The sequence below is a fragment of the Bubalus bubalis genome, chromosome 10 (assembly GCF_019923935.1).
Source record: "Bubalus bubalis isolate 160015118507 breed Murrah chromosome 10, NDDB_SH_1, whole genome shotgun sequence".
Taxonomy (NCBI): domain Eukaryota; kingdom Metazoa; phylum Chordata; class Mammalia; order Artiodactyla; family Bovidae; genus Bubalus; species Bubalus bubalis.
This window is the reverse complement of record NC_059166.1, coordinates 62,408,399-62,430,405: the sequence shown is the minus strand read 5'-3', so window position 1 is coordinate 62,430,405 and position 22,007 is coordinate 62,408,399. Positions and strand designations below refer to the sequence as shown.

Genomic DNA, 22,007 nt, shown 5'->3' with positions numbered 1-22,007 from the left:
CATATGTATTTATATTAAACTGAGATAATGAATGGAAACTAAACTTATTGCTGTAAGCTTGAAATAAGTTTAGTTTTGCAATACATTCACTGTGTTGTTCAACTTAAGCTTACATATGTCACATACGAATCATAATGTTATATATGAATTACGTCTCAATAAAACTAGAAAAACGTGTCAATTTAAAAAAAAATTAGATAATCCTGGAATCCCCCTATACTGTTGGTGGGAATGTAAAGTAGTACAGCCGCTATGGAGAACAGTATGGAGGTTCCTTAAGAAACTAAAAATAGAATTACCATATGACCCAAAAATCCCACTACTGGGCATATACCCAAAAAAAACAATAATTCAAAAAGATATATGGGGACTTCACTGGTGGTCCAGTGGCTACAACTCCCTGCTCCCAATGCAGGGGTCCTTGGTTCACTCCCTGGCCAGGGAACTAGATCCCACGTGTGACAACTAAAGGTTCAGCAGGCTGCAACCCAAATCCGGTGCAGCCAAATAATAAATAAATATATTTTTAAAAAAAAAGAGAGAGATGCACCCCAATGTTCACTGCAGCACTATTTACAATAGCCAGGACACGGAAGCAACCCAAATGTCCATCAACAGAGTAATGGATAAAGAAGATGTGATACATATATACAATGGAATGATATTCAACAATGACAAAGAACAAAATAATGCCTTTTGCAGCAACTTGGAGGGCCTTAGAGATTATCACACTGAGTGAAGTAAGTCAAACAACAGAAAGACAAATATCATTTGATATTGCTTACATGTGGAAACTTAAAAAAAGGGAATAAGTGAACTTATTTCCAAAACAGAAGTAGAGTCAAAGATATAGAAAACAAACTAAGGGTTACCAGAGGATAAAGAGAGGGGAGGGATAAATTGGGAGATTGGGACTGACATATATACACTGTGCATGTATACTAAGTTGCCTCAGTCATGTCTGACTCTTTGAAACCCTATGGACTGTAGCCTACCAGGCTCCTCTACCATGGGATTCTCCAGGCAAGAACACTGAAGTGGGTTGCCATGCCCTCCTCCAGGGGATCTTCCCAACCCAGGGATCAAACCGAGGTCTCCCACATTACAGGCGGATTCTTTACCATCTGAGCCACCAGGGAAGCCCATATATATACTATTATATGTAAAACAGAAAACAATTAGAACCTGCTGTATAGCATAGGGAACCCTACTCAGTACCCTGTAATGGTCTCTATGGGAAAAGAATCTAAAAAGGAGTGGATGTATATATATATATATATATATATATATATATATCAACTAATTCACTCCACTGTACAGCAGAAAGTATCACAACATTGTAAATCAACTACATTCCTGTTAAAAACTTTTAAGGATTATATAATTCTCACAATGTTTGAAAAAATTTTTGAAAAAATTCAACACAAATTCACAGTAAAAACTCTTAGCAAACTAAAAAAAAGAAGCAAACTTCCTTGACCTCATAATGGACAAATACCAAAAAACCTACAGTGAAAAGATACTCAATAACATTTCAAAAATGCAAATTAAAACTACAATGAGATATGACTTCATATCCATTACGATGGATATTATGAAAACAACAAACAAAAACAGGTTGATAAGGATGCGGAAAAATGGGAAAACTTGTACATTACTGGTGGGAATGTAAAATGGTGCTGTTGCTATGGAAAACAGTATGGCAGTTCCTCAAAAAATTAATCATAAAATGATCAGGTGATCTAGCAATTCCACTTCTGGATATATACAAGACACCTGAAAGTTGGGATTCAAACAATATTTGTACATCAATGTTTACAGCAGCATTATTCACTGGTCAAAGGATGGGAAAAACCCAAACATCCATCAGTAGATGAATGAATAAACAAAATTGGTATAAACAATATGACAGAATATTATTTAGCCTTAAAAAAAGCATGAAATTCTGACACACACTACAACATGGATGAATCTTGAAGACACTATGCTAGATGAAATGACTCAGAAACAAAAGGATAAGTAAGCATTATACGATCCCACTTACATGAGGTACCTAAAGTAGGAGTGAGTGATCCAAGATCACTGCAGATGGTGACTGCAGCCATGAAATTAAAAGACTCTTGCTCCTTAGAAGAGACGCTATGACCAACCTAGACAGCATATTAAAAGGCAGAGGACATTACTTTGCCAACAAAGGTCGATATAGTCAAAGCTATGGTTTTTCAGCAGTCATGTATGGATATGAGAGTTGGACCATAAAGAAAGCTGAGCGCCAAAGAATTGATGCTTTTGAACTGACGTGTTGGAGAAGACTCTTAAGACTCCCTTGGACTGCAAGGAGATCCAACCAGTCCAACCTAAAGGAAATCAGTCCTAAATATTGACTGGAAGAACTGATGCTGAAGCTGAAACTCCAAATCTTGGGCCATCTGATGCAAAGAACTGACTTACTGGAAAAGACCCTGATGCTGGGAAGATTGAAGGCAGGAGGAGATGGGGATGACAGAGGATGAGATAGTTGGATGGCATCACAGACTCGACGGACATGGGTTTGAGCAAGCTCCAGGAATTGGTAATGGACAGGGAGGCCTGGCGTACCGCAGTCCATGGGGGTCACAGGGAGTTGGACACAACTGAGCAACTGAACTGAAAGGAGTCAAATTCCTAGAGACAGAAGTAGAATGTTGGTTGCCAGGGACTGGGAGGGAGGGGTATTATTGTCTAATAGGTACAGAGTTTCAGTTTGGGAAGATGAAAATGTTTGGAGACAAACAGAGGTGATGTCTGCACAACAATTTCAATGTACTTAAAATGCCTTTGAACCATACAGTTAAAAAGGTTAAAATAGTAAATTTTATATTATATGTTGCCACGACAACAACAACAACAAAAAACTAATACAGTAACACACACACAGACACACAAACACACATACCTTATAGTCAACATCATACTTACTAGAAAAGACTGAACATTTCTCCCCAAAATTTGACACAAGGACACCCATTCTCATGACTTCTATTCAACACTGTATGGCATCCTAGCTAATGAAATGAGGCAAGAAAAAGAACTACTGGACAGAAGGCATAGACATTGTAAAGGAAAAAAGTAAATTCTTTTATTTACAGACATGATTGCATACACAAAAAAATTTTGAAGAAGCTACCAAATAACCACTAGAGTTAATAACTGAGTTTAGCAAAGTCATCAAAAAATCAATTGATTCTACATATTAGCAGTGATCAACTGGAAATTTAAATGTTAACATACAATACCATTTGCTAAAGCTTTTGACTGTGTGGATCACAACAAACTGGAAAATTCAAGAGATGGGAATACCAAACTACCTTACCTGCTTCCTAAGAAACCTGTATGCAGGTCAAAAAGCAACAGTTAGAACCAGACATGGAACAACAGACTGGTTCCAAATAGGGAAAGGAGTACGTCAAGGCTGTATATTGTCACCCTGCTTATTTAACTTCTACGCAGAGTACATCACGTGAAATGCCAGGCTGGATGAAGCACAAGCTGGAATCAAGATTGCCGGGAGAAATATCAATAACCTCAGATATGCAGATGATACCACCCTTATGGCAGAAAGTGAAGAACCAAAGAGCCTTCTGATGAAGGTGAAAGAGGAGAGTGAAAAAGCTGGCTTAAAACTCAATATTCAAAAAACGAAGATCACAGCATCCGGTCCCATCACTTCATGGCAAATGAGAGGGGATAAAGTGGAAACAGTGACAGATTTTATTCTCTTAGGCTCCAAAATCACTGTGGATGGTGACTACAGCCATGAAATTAAAAGACGCGTGTTCCTTGGAAGAAAAGCTATGATAAACCTAGACAGCATATTTTGCCAACAAAGGTCCTTCTAGTCAAAGCTACGGTTTTTCCAATAGTCATGTATGGATGTGAGAGTCAGACCACAAAGAAGGCTGAGCACTGAAGAATTGATGCTTTGGAATTGTGGTGTTGGAGAAGACTCTCTAGAGTCCCTTGGACTGTAAGGAGATCAAACTAGTCAATCGCAAATGAAATCAATCCTGAATATTCATTGGAAGGACTGATGCTGAAGCTGAAGCTCCAATATTTTGGCCATCTGATACAAAGACCTGACTCATTAGAAAAGACTCTGATACTGAAAAAGATTGAAGACAGGAGGAGAAGGGGATGACAGAGGATGAGATGGTGGGATGGTGGCATCACCAACTCAATGGACATGAGTTTGATCAAGCTCTGGAACATGCTGAAGGACAGGGAAGCCTGGCGTGCCGCAGTCCACAGGGTTACAAAGAGTCGGACACGACTGAGCAATGACCAACAACAACCATTTGCAATAGCATCAGAAAACATAAAATACACTGGACACTGGAACAAATTTATTGAAACGCATGGCAGACCTCTGTACTACAAACTAAAGAATACCACTGAGAGAAATTAAAGAAAATATTTTAAAATTAAGAAATATACCATGGTGATAGATTGGAATGCTCAATATTTTAAGTTATCAATTCTTTGTAGACATTGATCTTTAACATGTCTTTAACATACTCCCAGTCGAAATCTCAGGATCAAGATTTTTTTTAAATGAACAAATGAATTCTAAAATGAACATGGAAATGCAAAGGCAATAGAATAGCCAAAATAATCTTGAAAAAGACAAAACTGGAAGACTCACATCACACTTCAGTGTGTATCAGCAATGTCCAGGTTATAGGAAATCTTACAGGATAAAGAAGTTTTTATGTGTGTGGTGTGCACACACCCAAGGATATACTATCTCAGGATGTAAAGTAAATTACTAACTGTGAGCCACGTCCAAAAAAGCCATTGCCACAGCTTGTAAACCTTGAGTGAGCACAGGCTGTGTCTGCTTTCATTCACCATTACATTTCCAGAAACAACAGATGACCTGGCACAAGGCAGGTGCTTATTTGTCAAGTAACTGGAAGAATGCTGGGAAAAAATAGGGAAGAAACCAACACTAAATTTCCCTTACCTCACAATTTTGCTTTGGCATCTGCTGCTACTGCTGCTGAGCCACTTCACTCATGTCCGACTCTGTGCGACCCCATAGACAGCAGCCCACCAGGCTCCTCCATCCCTGGGATTCTCCAAGCAAGAACACTGGAGTGGGTTGCCATTTCCTCCTCCAATGCATGAAAGTGAAAAGTGAAAGTGAAGTCGCTCAGTCGTGTCCGACTCTTAGCAACCCCATGGACTGCAGCCCACCAGGCTCCTCCATCCATAGGATTTTCCAGGCAAGAGTACTGGAGTGGGGTGTCATTGCCTTCTCCGGCTTTGGCATCTACAGAATCCTAAATAAAACCTTGTAATTTTCTCAAGATAAGACAATCAATCTTACTAGGAGAGTCATTTATAAAACCTAAAACTCTTGTGCATGATAAGTTGCTTCAATCATGCCCGACTCTTTGCAACCCTATGGACTGTAGCCCACCAGGCTCCTCTGTCCATGGAACTCTCCAGGCAAGAATACTGGAGAGGGTTGCCATGCCCTTCTCCAGGGATCATTCCAACCCAGGGATCAAAGAAGCATCTCATGCCTCCTGCAATGGCAGGAGGGTCCTTTACCACTAGTGCCACCTGGGAAGCCATGTAAACTCTAGTAAGTTCTAACTTTTAAGCCCATAGCTGGGAAGCCAAAAATCATTACTCAAGAGCCTCCTCTAGTGGTGCCCTTTTCACAGGTGACACCCTCCACCCCCGACTCCCCCACAGAAGGAGCTGGAAGTGGTATCTTCCATCATTACCTCCCACTCGGCAGAATTTTGCTTTCCAACTCTTAACCTTAAAACTAGTCTACCTTTCCACTGGTAAAATTACCAGTGTGAAACAAGTGAGGTTAAACCAGGAGACCACAAAAAAGGGACTTTATTCTCTTCTAATACATGAGAGAAATCATTAACCCTGTCATCACACATTCTGTTAGTCTAGAGCTGAAACCTTGCTGTAAGAAAGCCAGCTGTAGGATAAGAATGAAGCCACAAAATACTACGACTGCAGCTTTTGGTTTTTGCATGAGATATAATAAGCTTTTTGTTAATGAAACATCTCAAGATTGAACCATGATGATATCAATGTTCCTGGGGTTCCCTAGCCTATCTGATCAATTATCTCAACACACCTATGAAGATAAGAGCAGAGTGAAGTGGGTATAACAGAGCCCAAGCCAAGGGCAAGAAAAAGGAGAGGAAAAGGGATTGCTATAAAACAGACATCTTTTCCATCAAGTCTCTTTAAAATTGAATACTGGTTTCCCAAGTCTAAAAAAGAAAAATAACAAAGAATAAGAGCTTGTGAAGACATGCCGAGGCTACTCTCTCAGCCAGCAAGCCCCACAAAAATGAAAATTTGACCTATCTTTTATTATCTATTTTGTAAGAATTCTAAACTAAAGAGTAAAGCCACCAAAATGTTCACTTCACTTCCTGTTTCAGAATTCCTTTCTCTTCCCCTCTCTACATTATGAAGATGTGCATAGCCAAAGATTACCACACATCTAGCCTATGTGAATATACCATGTTATCACATCTTTTATAATTCTTTCAAACATTCAGATGAATTATGTTTATTGTACCTCCCTTTAATGTGTTAAAATATGGTTGTATTTTCAAAACTAAAATCCAACAACCTCCATATTTGTGCTTTTTTTTAAAGTCCTTTTGCAGAAGTGGAAACTGTTATGCTTTACTAACTGTCTTCATTTATGGTTAAGTGGTTAGAGAAACAGGGGAAACAAAGATTCTGATTTTAGCAATGACTGAACATGAAAGTAAAGGTACAGGAAGTAAATGTTCTCCAAAGAGGCAAAAAAATGAGAGATGACTACAGAATGAGATCTCCTAGCGATAGCCAAAGGTGCAGACACATAAACCTGATCAAGTACCTGATATAAATTAGATGCTAAGTAAGCATACATTGGTCTTAGAAATACCAATTAGCTGATGAACAAAGAAAAAGAATAGTTTGAGATTCTTTCACATTTTTAAAATCTACAAGTTTCAAGAACTTAAAAGAGAAAAACAAATATCATATATTTACACGTATATGTGGAATCTAGAAAAATGGCTCAAATGAACCTATCTGCAAAGCAGATATAGAGACAAAGAGATAGAGAACAAACGTATAGACACCAAGAGGGGAAAGGGTGGATGGGATGAATTAGGAGATTGGGCCTGACATATATACACTACTACGTATAAAACAGAAAACTAAGGAGAATCTACTGCATAGCACAGGAAACTCTACTCAATGCTCTGCAGTTACAAAGAGGGGATATATGTGTATGTATAGCTGACTCACTCTCCTACAGAGCAGAAACTAACACAACATTGTAAAGCAGTTAAAGTCCAATAAAAATGTTTTTAATAATTTAGAAAGAAAGATAAAAAAACTTCAAGAATCTCTATCATTCCCTTTTTAAAAACTGAACACTAATCATTTATTAGATTTGCTAAATCTATAAATGTAAAACAGGCATTTAGAAGCATTAATAAACATCAGAGTAAGAGAGAGGACCGAGAAAAGAAAAGAACAGTTTGACCTTTAAGGCAGTGTAACTACTTACTCAACTCCTGCTGCTGCTGCTGCTAAGTCACTTCGTGTCCGACTCTGTGCAACCCCATAGACGGCAGCCCACCAGGCTCCCCCGTCGCTGGGATTCTCCAGGCAAGAACACTGGAGTGGGTTGCCATTTCCTTCTCCAATTCAACTCCTATTATCCTAAAATTCTTACTAAGATAATAAACCTCTGCCACCACTTCCTCACAATGAAAATTTGTTATGGCCACAGGGGAGTCTGAGCCTTGTTGATCAGTCAAGGACTAAAACTGATGCAGTCCATGGGGTCACAAAGAGTCAGACACGACTGAGTGCCTGAACTGAACTGAAAACTGATCTCATTACATCAAATACTTTGAGTATGCCAAATAAAGAAGTGATTGGCAAGCCATAAGGCCAGATGACAGAAGAGCCACCTTCATGACATCAGTGAAGGTGGATAACTAGGGAAAGGTTTAGGACTAGAACAAAAGGATTTGGTTGAAGGAAAATCGAAACCAGAAAGCAGACAACTTCATCAATAATGAAGTCAAGGAAGAAGCAAGACAACTGATTAGGAAAATCTATTACAGAAAGGCTTACCAAGTGGCGCATTCGCCCGCCAATGCAGCAGATGCAAGAGATGTGGGTTCAATCCCTGGGTCAGGAAGATCTCCTGGAGTAGGAAATGGCAACCCACTCCAGTATTCCTGCCTGGAAAATTCCATGGATAGAGGAGCCTGTTGGGCTACAGTTCACAGGGCTGCAAAGAATGGAACATGACTGAGCACGCCCACATTATATTAGAGAAACTGACAGTTCACAGAGTTTCCAAGAAAATGAGTCTTCATGCCCAATGACTGGAAGCGCGAGAAGGAAATGTTACCACTTATATGTTTAGAATGTGCACTCATCAATGGACTGAAGATAACTAAATTAGGGGCAAGAGTTTAGATTATGAGTAGAAGTATTAGTGGAAATTAAAATTAAAACGAGCAACTTATTGTTTTAAGTTATTAAGCTGAGTCAAACAGCACTGAGCAATGAGATTCTGATTTATCAAATAACCTATCTAGAGATGATTTCTGTCACTGAGATCAATTCACTTTATGCATTAAATAATGTCTGCACCTAACATGCTAACTAATCATGCCTTCAACTACAGTCACAGCCCATGAGAAATAAAAGTAAAACCTAAGAAATCTACAATCCTCTCCTCTCCCCTGTTTTACCTCATCTCATCCTATTCCTGCTGGTGCTGTGTTAAAAGATAGAAATGGAAGTTTTCTCTGAGTGAAAGCTAGGAAACTTTTTGTTTAGACCACTTAAAACTTATTTAACACACTTACCCACATCTCCATAAACATACAGGCCCCTTGGAGGTTTGCTCCTTGAAAAAAGCTGCAAATTAAGAAAAAAGTATAAATCTCCAATGTGGAAATAAATGAATATCATCATACACATAGTGTTCCTAACCAAGCTATATATAGGAATGAAACAGGCTACTGCACACAGTAAGTACAAAAAACTTGATATAAAAGGCTATGATGCTCCACTTAGATTTTAACATAGAAGGCAAGAATCAGTAGCTCAGAGCAAAGCTCTGAAGTCACACAACTTAAGTTTACACCTCCTTCACCATTTACTAACCATGTAATCGTTCCACTCATTTGCAAATGGGCTCCCCAAACAATGACAGCCTAGTTCATTCCCAGCAAGCAAGAGATCGGAAGACTTTTTATGGAGAAACTAAATGGTTTCCAGAAAAAAAGGCACTTGTGTGTTGGTTTCTCCCAAAGAAAGAACAGGATCCCTATCAGATCACCTTACAGTAAAGTACGCTAGTCAACAAATCTCTTAAGAGTCAGCCTTCAATCAGCTCATTAGTATCTGAAATGACACTAAAATGATTTGACAGCATAGAATCAATAGAAACTGGAAGAAAAAAAAAACTCTCAATACGAAAGTTGGAGACCACAGCAAATACACAGAGGAAACAGACTGCAAAAGGAAACTTCAAAAATAAAACTGGAACCAGTATAATTAATATGCTGAGGAAAATAAGTTATTAAAACTATAAAGCAAGAACAAAATGCAATTTTTAAAAAGGAATATTAAGAAAAGAGAGTACTCTGAAATTTAACATACAGTACCAGAAATAAAATTCCAGAAATAAAACAAATGGTAACAATAAAAGATGGAAAATATAAGAAAATTACAGGATTAATTCAGGAGGTCCAAGAGCTAACCAAAGGAATTCCAGAAAGGGAAAAGATAAAAAAGAGAGAAGGAAATTACCTAAGATTTTTCTCAGATCTGAAGGATGAAATTAAGATGAGGAGGACAGAATAAGCATCCAGCACAACGAGGGAAATAAGACCCATGCCAAGTCACAAGAGCTTCCCAGGTGGTGCTGGTGGCAAAGATCCTGCCTGCCAATGCAGGAGACATAAAAGACACCAGTTCAATCCCTGGGTTGCGAAGATCCCCTGCAGGTGGGCATGGCAACCCACTCCAGTTTTCTTGCCTGGAGAATCCAATGGACAGAGGAGTCTGGTGGGCTATAGTCCATGAGGTCACAAAGAGCTGGACACAACTGAAGCAACTTAGCTTACTCTCGCTCACCAAGTCATAATCCTGAAATTAAAGAAAATTAAGGAAAATAAAGAAAATCTTACAAACATCCAAGGTGGCAGTGGAGGAGGGAGGTGGTAGAGACAAGTCATAAAAAACTGATAAAACTTGAATAAAATTTGAGAGACAATGATTTCCAATCTAACCATCAAGTGTGAAAATGGAAGTTGACATTCCATATTTACAAGGTCTTAAAAAATCCTCCCCAGCAGAAATATGAACACCTAGGCTCCATGAAACACAGAGGATCCTGGGAAGAACACCCTGATATGAGAGAGAGTTGCTCTAGAACCACAGTGGCACAAGCAGGACAAGAAAGCAATCAAGTACAGACCAAAGCAGGAGGATGAAGGCCTCAAAAAGAAACAAAACGGAACTTCTCTTTGTCCGACATTATTATCAACCCAAATTACCATTCTAAATTTTGTTCCACTTAGAAGAGTAACCTTCAAACTCTATGACAGTTCCCTAGACACCTATGTAAAAACCAAGGTGAGCCAGATCCAAGAGAGTACAGACAGGATAAAAGCAGAAAGGGGGCTTCCCAGGTGGCTCAGTACTAAAGAATCCACCTGCCAAAGCGGAAGACACAGGCTTGATCCCTGGAAGATCCCCTAGAGAAGGAAATGGCAACCCATTCCAGTATTCTTGCCTGGGAAATCCCCTGGACAAAGGAGCCTGGTGGGCTACAGACCATTCAGTGTCAAAGAGTCGGACATGACTTAATGACTAAACAACAACAAAAGCGGAAGGAAGCAAAGGTTATGCCATTTAGCATCACCACAGCAGTAGATAATTTGACAGAGAACATTTGCAAGAGCTAGATTTCAGGATCTTTTATAACACTTTTGTTTTTTAATATGTGGATTCACTCCGGTATGCCTCAGAAACCTCTCTTGCTCTCCTGTCTCTTAGCTTTCTCTATAAATCCAGCCCCTGACTTCATCAGCCCCTTCCAGAAGAACCTCCATCACAGTTTCGGCAAAAGAATCTGCTTTGCTTTGATTCTGCCAACTGGATGCCTTCCCTGTGTTCTTCTGCACATCAACTCTCCATCTATTCTTAAATCTCAACAGAAAGAAGAAACTACTCCTGCCAAAACTCCTTAATTTGCCTTGTTTTAATATCTTACATGAACCATTCTTATACATTGGTTATTCTAATTTCAACTTTCCAGAAAAAAAACCAATATGCTCCTCAATAATTTTAAAACAGCTTCAAATTAGAAAACTTATATACAACCTAATAATCTCTAAGTACATTTTATGTATTAGAAATCTTTTGAAAGCAACTTTCGCAGAAAGTAACTGGCAATGTCACAGCAATTGATTACTTCCTCACAACATATTTTGCTGTGATTCGAACAGATTCAAGGGATTAGATCTGATAGACAGAGTGTCTGAAGAACTATGGATGGAGGTTCGTGACATTGTACAGAAGGCAGTGATTAAGACCATCCCCAACAAAAAGAAATGCAAAAAGGCAAAATGGTTATCTGAGGAGGCCTTACAAATAGCTGAGAAAAGAAGAGAAGCTAAAAGCAAAGGAGAAAAGGAAAGATACACCCATTTGAATATAGAGTTCCAAAAAATAGGACAGAGAAGAAAGCCTTCCTCAGTGACCAATGCAAAGAAATAGAGGGAAACAACAGAATGGGAAGGACTAGATCTCTTTAAGAAAATTAGTGATACCAAGAGAACATTTCATTCAAATATGGGCACAATAAAGGACAGAAAAGGTATGGACCTAACAGAAGCAGAAGAACTATACAAAAAAAGATCTTCACGACCCAGATAACCACGACGGTATGATCACTCACCTAAAGCCAGACATCCTGGAATGTGAAGTCAAGTGGGCCTTAGGAAGCATCTACAAACAAAGCTAGTGGAGGTGATGGAATTCCACTTGAGCTATTTCAAATCCTAAAAGATGATGCTGTTAAAGTGCTGCACTCAGAATGCCAGCAAATTTAGAAAACTCAGCAGTGGCCATAGAACTGGAAAAGTTCGGTTTTCATTCCAAAGAAAGGTAATGCCAAAGAATGTTCAAATTACTGCACAATTGCACTCATCTCACACGCTAGCAAAGTAATGCTCAAAATTCTCCAAGCCAGGCTTCAACAGTACATGAACCATGAACTTTCAGATGTTCAAGCTGGATTTAGAAAAGGCAGAAGAACCAGAGATCAAGTTGCCAACATCCGTTGGATCATCGAAAAAGCAAGAGTTCCAGAAAAACATCTATTTCTGCTTTATTGACTATGCCAAAGCCTTTGACTGTGTGGATCACAACAAACTGTGGAAAATTCTGAAAGAGATGGGAATACCAGACCATCTGACCTGCCTCTTGAGAAATCTGTATGGAGGTCAGGAAGCAACAGTTAGAACTGGATATGGAACAACAGATTGATTCCAAATAGGAAAAGGAATACGTCAAGGTTGTATAATGTCACCCTGCTTATTTAACTTTTATGCAGAGTATATCATGTGAAATGCCGGGCTGGATAAAGCAGAAGCTAGAATCAAGACTGCTGGGAGAAATATCAATAACCTCATATACGCAGATGACACACCCTTATGGCAGAAAGCGAAGAAGAACTAAAAAGCCTCTTGATGAAAGTGAAAGAGAAAAGTGAAAAAGCTGATTTAAAACTCAACATTTAGAAAATGAAGATCACGGCACCTGGTCCCATCGGTTCATGGCAAATAGATGGGAAAACAATGGAAACAGTGAGAAACTTTAGTTTTTTGGGCTCCAAAATCACTCTAGATGGTGACTGCAGCCATGAAATTAAAAGACGCTTACTCCTTGGAAGAAAAGCTACGACCAACCTAGACAGCATATTAAAAAGCAGAGACATTACTTTGCCAACAAAGGTCCATCTAGTCAAAGCTATGGTTTCTCTAGTAGTCATGTATGGATGTGAGAGTTGGACTATAAAGAAAGCTGAGCGCCGAACAGTTGATGCTTTTGAACTATGGTGTTGGAGAAGACTCTCTTGAGAGTTCCTTGGACTGCAAGATCAAACCAGTCAATCTTAAAGGAAATCAGTCCTGGGTAGTCATTGGAAGGACTGATGCTGAAGCTGAAACTCCAGTACTTTGGCCACCTGATGCAAAGAACTGACTTATTGGAAAAGACCCTGATGCTGGGAAAGATGGAAGGCAGGAGAAGAAGGGGATGACAGAGGATGAGATGGTTGGATGGCATCAATGACTTGATGGACATGAGTTTGAGCAAGCTTCAGGAGTTGGTGATGAACAGCAAAGCCTGGCATGCTGCAGTCCATGGTATCGCAAAGTTGGACATGACTGAGCAACTGAACTGAACTGGACTGAACATAATTTGCAGAAATTGTCCAGGGTCTAGTCAGAATATAATCAACATGTGCTGAATCAATGAAATTCAAGGCAAAAATTTAACAAAGATGGGAGGGGAAAGATGACATGGCAAGAACTCAACACTGCTAAAAAAAACCCACATATATATGCATATATGTGTTAATACAAATACATGCATGTATATATATATACACACATATATATCTCACTTGGGCCTCTCTTCTGTTTTACCCAAAGTTAATGTATTTTTGAAAAAGCAGTTTGCCAAATATTATACTGCATTATTGGAGTAGGAAATAGCAACCCACTCCAGTATTCTTGCCTGGAGAATCCCATGAACAGAGTAGCCTGGCAGGCTACAGTCCATGGGGTTGCAAGAGTCAGACACGACTTAGTGACTAAACCACCAACACCACCACCACCATCATACTACATTATATATTACATACATAATTTATATTATATTTAAGGCAACATTTAGAAGATGATAAAGAGGTACCAGATGGTTATAGAGTACCAAAGGAAAAGATTCTCAAACATGTGAAATCACAGATAGCATAAATACTATTTAAGATGCAGATTTTACTCCAAAGAAAGATTTTACTCCAAAGAAGTTGATAAACACAATGGATAGTCCCCTAATGATAAATGTTAGATATCACCCATCTAAACTCTATTATATGCACCAAGTATTTTTACTTGGAGAGGCAAGCTGATTTTCTCCTAATAAAATTTCAGTCTTCCAAAAATTATTGAAATTATTTCAAAGGATTAAAAATCTATATTTTAATGGGAAAGTCAGAGGATTGAATGGAGAACAGTAAAGCTATTTACAAGGCTGTAAAATGGGTCCTAAAGAAGTTTCTAAGTCCTTTATTCATCATAGTGAATTCAGGGAGAGTTGGGTTCACACAGTTTCTTCAAAATAACTACACAGGAACCCACATCATTTACATGTTCCTAATTTACATTTTCTCACAATTTACCCTATTTTTCAGGTCCATTAAATTCCCTTTCTCAATGTTTTAATTCCTGTAATCTGTTCTTATGTCTCAGAGCACGCCACCCTGGCCTGGGTCCTAGGTGCTGGGATGCGCCACATGCTCCCGTCCCCCAACAAGCCTCGGATGTCCTGCTCTCTACCCTAGGGGGAAACCTTGCTGGCTGGCTGCTAGCTGGCTGCCAGCTGGGTTCAGCCTCTGGGAGGCACTGCTTGTAGGAGACTGGAGGGAGGGGGTGGAGAGAAAGCCTGGTCATTCTCTCCCGCTGCCTCCCTGCTTCCAGGCTGTGTCTCTGGCAGAGAGGCTTCCCTCCAGAGCCATGAGGTCCTCGTGCCACAGCTCCAGCTCTCTGCGGGCTACTCCTTCACTCCTCCATGCCCTGTTTGCTGCCTTAGGACTGCCCTGCCCACGACTCTCTAAGTCATTTCTTGATTCAGTCTTTATTTGAAATTGCTGTGAACAGTTTCCTACCAGAACTCTGATACATGCCCAACCTCTAAAATACACACACTTCATACTAGACAAAAACTTGGACATCTGAACGTATGTTTCTCAAGTGACCAGCTGTAAAATTTGTCATGTTAACTATATCTTAGGGAATTTGTGAAGTAGGATCATGACACCTTCTCTAATGGGTTTTTGATAGGGATACAGTGATACTGTATTATAGACTCTGCAGGTAGTAAGCATAAGGATGATGTTGGAAGATAGTGGAAAACTATTACCTACCTCCACAAGGAAAGAGTAGTAGAGCTGAACTGAAAAATCTTGGTACAAATTCTGATTCTGCTACTTATTAGCTATATGACTCTGGGTAAGCCACATCAACTCTACACCCTGCTGCTTCCTTATCTATTGGATTCAGGGCACAGCACAGGGGAGTTCCCATCCACTGCCCACCTCTGCACGCCTAATCACAAGGCCCACTCACTCACACTGAAGACTGCAAACTTCATGTACTGATACCCACCTCTATCCAAACCTATGGACCACAAAAGAAGAAACATCACACCCTTTGACACACCCCTCTCAAAGATCTGAACATTAATGTACACTTAAGCTATTTCATATCTATATAAACTCTACCAAACAAATCAAGAATACATTCAAGAACAGGGAGCACATTTTCAAATACTGTTCATATTCTAAGCAATAGAAGAAATCTGAATATATTCCAAAGAATCACTGTACGCCTACCTAATGGAATAAAATTAAAAATAAATATGGAAGGATAGCTAAAAACAGAAAAAACTCATACTAAGATACTGACTTTCTTTCACATTCCTTCACATTCACCCAGACTTCTGGGATTGCAACTTCATATAGGAGGCTGAAGGAGGGCCAACACAATGCCTTCTGTTTTCTCTTTATAAAGACGTAGACATCTGTTGAAAGTGATGGGGGAAGCGTAGTTTAGCTTGAAGGGAGCTAAGAAGGCTCTAGAGAATTGTTCAGAGACACTGTAAACTAACCAGTGAAATAGATTTGTTGACAAAATGAGGGGGTTAGGGCTCTCAGACTCTTCTCAGCAATCTTATACAACTGTATGGCCATCATGTCCTTTAGATGAGAACGGTCCTACTCCCTGCTCTATCCTCCACAACCAGATGAGGGTTTCAGGGGTAAGTTTATGACTAAGTTCAACCAAGGGGAGTTCTGTTATTCATCTCTAGGTGAAAGAGCTCTTTTCTTCTGGGCAGTACGCTGCATAGATGTGATGCTGGTTTGCTACTCTGACATAAGCCAAGCTGAACACAAAGTCAAAATAACCAGGAGGGCAAGATAAAGAAGATCTCCAGGGCTTCCCTTGTGGCTCAGTGGTAAAGACTCCACCTGCCAACACAGGAGACATGAATCTGATCCCTCGTCTGGGAAGATTCCACATACCTCGGAGCAACTAAGTCCATGCGTGACAACTGCTGAGCCTGTGCTCTAGAGCCCGGGAGCCACAACTCCTGAGCCCACATGCCACAGTTACTGAAGCCCGTGTGCTCAGAGATCATGCCCCATAATAAGAGAAGCCACCACAATGAGAAGCCCTCACACTGCAACCAGAGGAGCCCCTGCTTGAAATAAGTGTTGCTGAGGATGTAGAGAAAGGGAACCTCATGCACTGCTGGAATGTACAATGGTACAGCCACTGTGGAAAACAATATGCAGGTTCCTCAAAAACTTAAAAATAGCGCTACCATACAATTTAGCAATTCCACTTCTGGATATTTATCCAAATGAAAACACGAGCTCAAAAAGATATCTACAACTCCCTGTTCATTGCAGCATTATTTACAATAGCCAAAAAAAACGGAAACAACCAAAGTGTTACACACACACATAATGGAAATTATTCAACCATTAAAAAAGAAAGGAATTCTGACATTTGTGACAACACTGATGGACACTGAAGGCATTATGCTACGAGAAATAAATCAGACAGAGAAAGACAACGTACGAACTCATATGTGGAACCTAAAAAACAACTGAACTCACAGGTAATGAGTCAAGAGAGCATCTCAAGTTTAGGAGACTTACTATAATAAGTAATAGAATACTATAACACTAAATCAAAAGGCAGGATAACAAGAAAAGCAGCTGTCAGAAACAATGTTATTAAAAATTTTTTAAACAATATGACTAAACTGCCAGTCGTCCAACAAGGAAATGTGCTAATGTCACAAGTGTTTGGGGTCCTAGTTGTTATACATTTTGGTGATGACACTTCAAACCCACTAAATTTAGTAAAAATTTATGTTTTTAATTTCATATACATGGAAAGCCCACTTTCACACAAAGAATCTTTTGAACATGAGTTTATCTTTTTAAAGTAAATACCTGATAATTATTCTATCAAAATTTTATTAGACAAAGTCAAATGTAAAACATGATTACTGGATTCACATACAAATACATATTTAAAAGAACATTTGGGGGACAACTGAAGAAATTTAAATATGGGCTTCATATTTAGCCCATATTAATTACTTTATATTATGAGATAAAATACTGGATGCCCAGTTAAATTTGAGTTTCACACTGACATCATATAATGTTGCATGGGACATATATACACTAAAAAACCATTATTTATCTGAAATTTAAGTTTATCTGGACTTTGTTTTTATTTGCTAAATTGAGTGACCCTATATCACTGCATCAACGTTAAGAGAAAATATTTGCAAATGAAGCAAGAAGGGATTAATCTCCAAAATATACAAACAACTCATGGAGCTCAATGTCAAAAAAAAAAAAGCAAACAATCCAATCAAAAAATGGTGGAAGACCTAAACAGACATTTCTCTAAAGAAAATATACAGATGGCCAACAAATACATGAAAAGATGCTCAACACTGCTCATTATTAGAGAAATTCAAATCAAAACTACAATGAGAGGGACCTCCTTGGTGGTCCAGTGGCTAAGCCTCCCGTCCCACTGCAGAGGGCCAGGGTTCTATTCCTGATCAAAGAACTAGATCCTACATGTTGCAGCTAAAGATCCTGCATGCCACAAGGAAAATGGATCAAAGATCCTGAGTGTGGCAACTAGGACCTGGCACAGCCAAATATATGTTTCAAAAAAAACTACCATGAGGTACCACATTCTAACCACCCATCAGAATAGCCATCATCAAAAAGTCTACAAACAGTAAATACTGGAGAGGATGTAGAGGAAAAGGAACTCTCTTGCATTGTTGGTGGGAATGTAAATTGATATAGCCACTGTGGAGAATAGTATGGAGGTTCCTTACAAAACTAAAAACAGAACTACCATATGACCCAGCAATCCCACTACTGGGCATATACCCTGAGAAAATCTAGGCATAATTCAAAATGACACATGTACCTCAATGTTCACTGCAGCACTATTTACAATAGCCAGGACATGGAAACAACCTAAATGTCTGTCTAGCAACAGATAAATGGATAAAGAGGATATGGTACAGGGACTTCCTTCGTGGCCCAGTGGTTAGGAATCTGCCTGCCCATGCAAAGGACACAGGTTCCAGCCCCGGTCTGGGAAGATCCCACATGCCGGGGAGCAATTAAGCCCACGAGCTGCAACTACAGAAGCCTGAGTGCCCTAGAGCCCATGCTCCACAACGAGAGGCCACCGCAATGAGAAGCCCAAGCACTGCAACTTGAGAGTAGGCCCCATTCCCAGCAACTAGGGAAAGCCTGCATGCAGCAATGAAACCCAGCCCAGCCAAAAATAAAATTAGTTAATTTTTTAAAAAAAGAAGATATGGCACATATATACAGTGGAAAATTGCTCAGCCGTAAAAAGGAATGAAACTAGATCATTTGTAGAGATGTGGATGGAAGTAGAGTCTGTCATATAAAGTGAAATAAGTCAAAAAGAGAAAAATAAATGTTGTATATTAATGCATGTATGTGGAATCTAGAAAAATGGTATAGGTGAAACAATTTCCAGGGCAGGAATAGAGACACAGATGTAGAGAACAGACATGTAGAACACAGGTAGGGGAAGGGAAGGGTGGGATGAACTGGGAGATTAAGATTAACATATACACTACCACGTATAAAATAAACAGCTAGTGAGAACCTGCTGTATAGCATAGGGAGTTCAGCTCTGTTCTCTGTGAGAACCTAGATGGGTGGGAATGGAGGTAGAGAGGAAGGGAGGCCTAAGAGGGAGAGAATAAATGTATACAATAGTCTATTCACTTCCTCGTACAGCAGAAACTAACACAATATTATAAAGCAATTATATTCCAATAAAAAAAAGTTTCTTGGTGTGATAATGGTAATATAGTTATGCAGGGAAAGGTCCTTGTTAGGAGATACATAATGATGTTTTTGGAGGTCAAGTGTTTCAATATTACAACTTATTTTCAGATGATTAAAGAGAAAATACTGAGAGAAAAAAACCCTAGTGCAGCAAAATGTTGACCATTTTAAGTGGTTTTAAGAGTACTGTTGAAATTTTTCAAAATAAAAAGTTGGGTAAAACAAAATGCAAAATTTGTAAAAATGATTAATTACTGTATTACTTTTACTTTTGAACTAAGTCTTAAATTATTCCAAAAGTATCTACATATTTGCATTTTAGATAATTGCTTTCAAAACTATTCCTTTAACTTCTGCAAGGTAAACATTTGTCATCCATCATTCCAAATATTTTGATTTAATCATTCTAACTTTATCCTTTGTTCCTTATAATATTAAAATTCAAGCATTAAAAATAATCCAAGGTGATTCTCATCAAAGCTGTAAATTAAAATAGCATGTCCTCCACCTTTCTGGGTTACTGTCCACTTGGTAGTCAAGCATAATTTCCATTAGGACAATTAAGATAATAATGGTGGTGCTTTAAAATAAAAAGAGTTTTCAATTTGTTTAAAATGCAGGAATATTACTTTTCCTGCTTCTCCACACACCCCTCACCATTCCATTATTATCTCCCAAAATGACAGAATCAGAAACAATGATTCCAGCTGGAATGCTGAACATAATTACATCTTTTAAAAACAAGCATTATATCATTCTCAACATAAACCACTGTTTGATAAAAGTATATCACTTCAGGTTTCTAAGAAGACCATTAAAAAACTAAAAAACTGAACTATATGTTAGCACCCATAAATTCTTTTTAAATGAAAATCTTTTTTTAAATGCCTTCAGCTGATTTGCAAAAAAACCCTTGTAACCTAAAGTACACCAATTTGTTCAGTTTACTAGTATAATTAAGCCTTTAAGTAGCTAAACAACTAGAGGGAGGAGGGTGGGGGGGTGAATTTAAATCTCTAAAACAAGTAGCCTAAGCAATGGCTCAATTTCTGATTACAACAGAATTGCAAGATGCAAATGACTTTTTAATGCTGCATGCATTCAAGTAACAAGCGTTTCTAAGGCTCATTGGAAAAGACTCTGATGCTGGGAGGGATTGGGGGCAGAAGGAGAAGGGGACGACAGAGGATGAGATGGCTGGATGCCATCACTGACTCGATGGACGTGAGTCTGGGTGAACTCCGGGAGTTGGTGATGGACAGGGAGGCCTGGCGTGCTGCGATTCATGGGGTCGCAAAGAGTCGGACACGACTGAGCAACTGAACTAACTGAACTGATACATGTCAGACAAATGAGCTAATTTCTTCAGCAAATCCTTCCAGTTTACTCACTCCTGACTGAATTCAAATTCTGGACTAGCTTAGGTGTGACCTACTCCAAGTCCACCACTTGTTCAGAGGGACATCTAGGACATAAGTATAATTTTAAAACTGACCTGGAGTTTATCAAAAGAAAGATGTGGAAAATATTCTAGTCTGAACCCAGTTGAGGTTCTGAATTTGAGGGATTAAAATGGTCATCCAAGCTTCTCCTGGATTTTCAAAGAACTGGCACTATGGAGGAAATGAGAACACAAACATGTCCACAGAGAAGCAAGTGAATGTAAAACTCACAAAAACACCGATACTCTCACACAGACATAAGGATAGGCTCATGGGCAACTGACTTCAGAGTCAGCAGAGAAGTATTTTGTGAATCTTCAGTGATTGCTTTGTTATTCATTCAAATATTCCTTTTTTTTTTTTTTTTCATTTATTCCAGAGTCACGAATTGAACATCGAGCACCTACTTTGTATCAGGCAGTGAATTAAGTTGTGCAGATCTAGGCAATCCAGAAAACATGACATGGCATGTACTAAAGGAATGTGTGGTCACCAGGTAGGCCATGGGAGATGCGCCGTAAGTAAAAGGATGCAGAGACAGGCAGCCTCAACAAAGACCCAGAGGCAAGAGAAGGTCCCTGTCTTGTCTAACAATCTTTAAGTAGCTTGTCACAGCTGGGGACAGCTGATAACAAAGATGGATGAGGCTGATAAGAGGCAGGGACCAGGCAGGCTCTCAAGAACTATGTAGAACATGCTAATGTGTTTGTACTTTATCTGGAGGGCACTGGGAAGCCTTAAGCAGGAGAATGGCCCAACCAGGTTATCTCTTATAAATATCATTATTGATACAGCATGGATAATGAGAAGAAACTGAATGGAGGGCAACTGGAGGAAAAGGCAACACTACCTGTATCTGCTTTGCTGACAAGCCACCCCCGGCCAGGTGGCAGTGTGATTCAGGGAGAAATACTTACGGGGACTTCTTGTGGTTCATCAGGGTAAAGTTAACTGAAGGCAGCTCTGCGGTGCTTTTCATTGCCATGAAGGGACTACGGATGCATGGGAGCTATGCTTCACACGTCTGAAAAAGCTACACATGGCTGTGGCACTTTGGCCTGAAATGTACATTCAGTGTTCAGGTCCTAATATCTGCACATCTCCACTGGAGATAGCATGGGTTAGAGGTGCTTTTTCTTTATAGTTCTGTCATTTCCAAATAGAGGTTTTCACTCAGCCAAAACCCTTTTACAAAGATATTTCCTATGCTTTGCTGAGTACTTTCTGAGCTCATAATACCCCTTCCTCAGTCTATTTGTAAGAAGCAAATGTTGAACCAGTAG

At 39.3% G+C, this 22,007-nt stretch overlaps 1 protein-coding gene across 2 annotated transcripts in view; it reads right to left on the bottom strand.

The window, feature by feature from the left end:
• Positions 1 to 22,007, bottom strand: part of AFG1L (AFG1 like ATPase) — a 196,036-nt gene that overhangs the window by 141,593 nt on the left and 32,436 nt on the right. The window contains exon 3 of one of the 2 annotated variants that reach the window (XM_025294689.3): positions 8,913 to 8,964. The exons of the other annotated variant lie outside the window; for it this stretch is intronic. Within the exon in view, the coding sequence (XP_025150474.1) occupies positions 8,913 to 8,964 (52 nt within the window). The remainder of the gene's footprint in view (positions 1 to 8,912; positions 8,965 to 22,007) is intronic. 2 annotated transcript variants of the gene reach the window in all.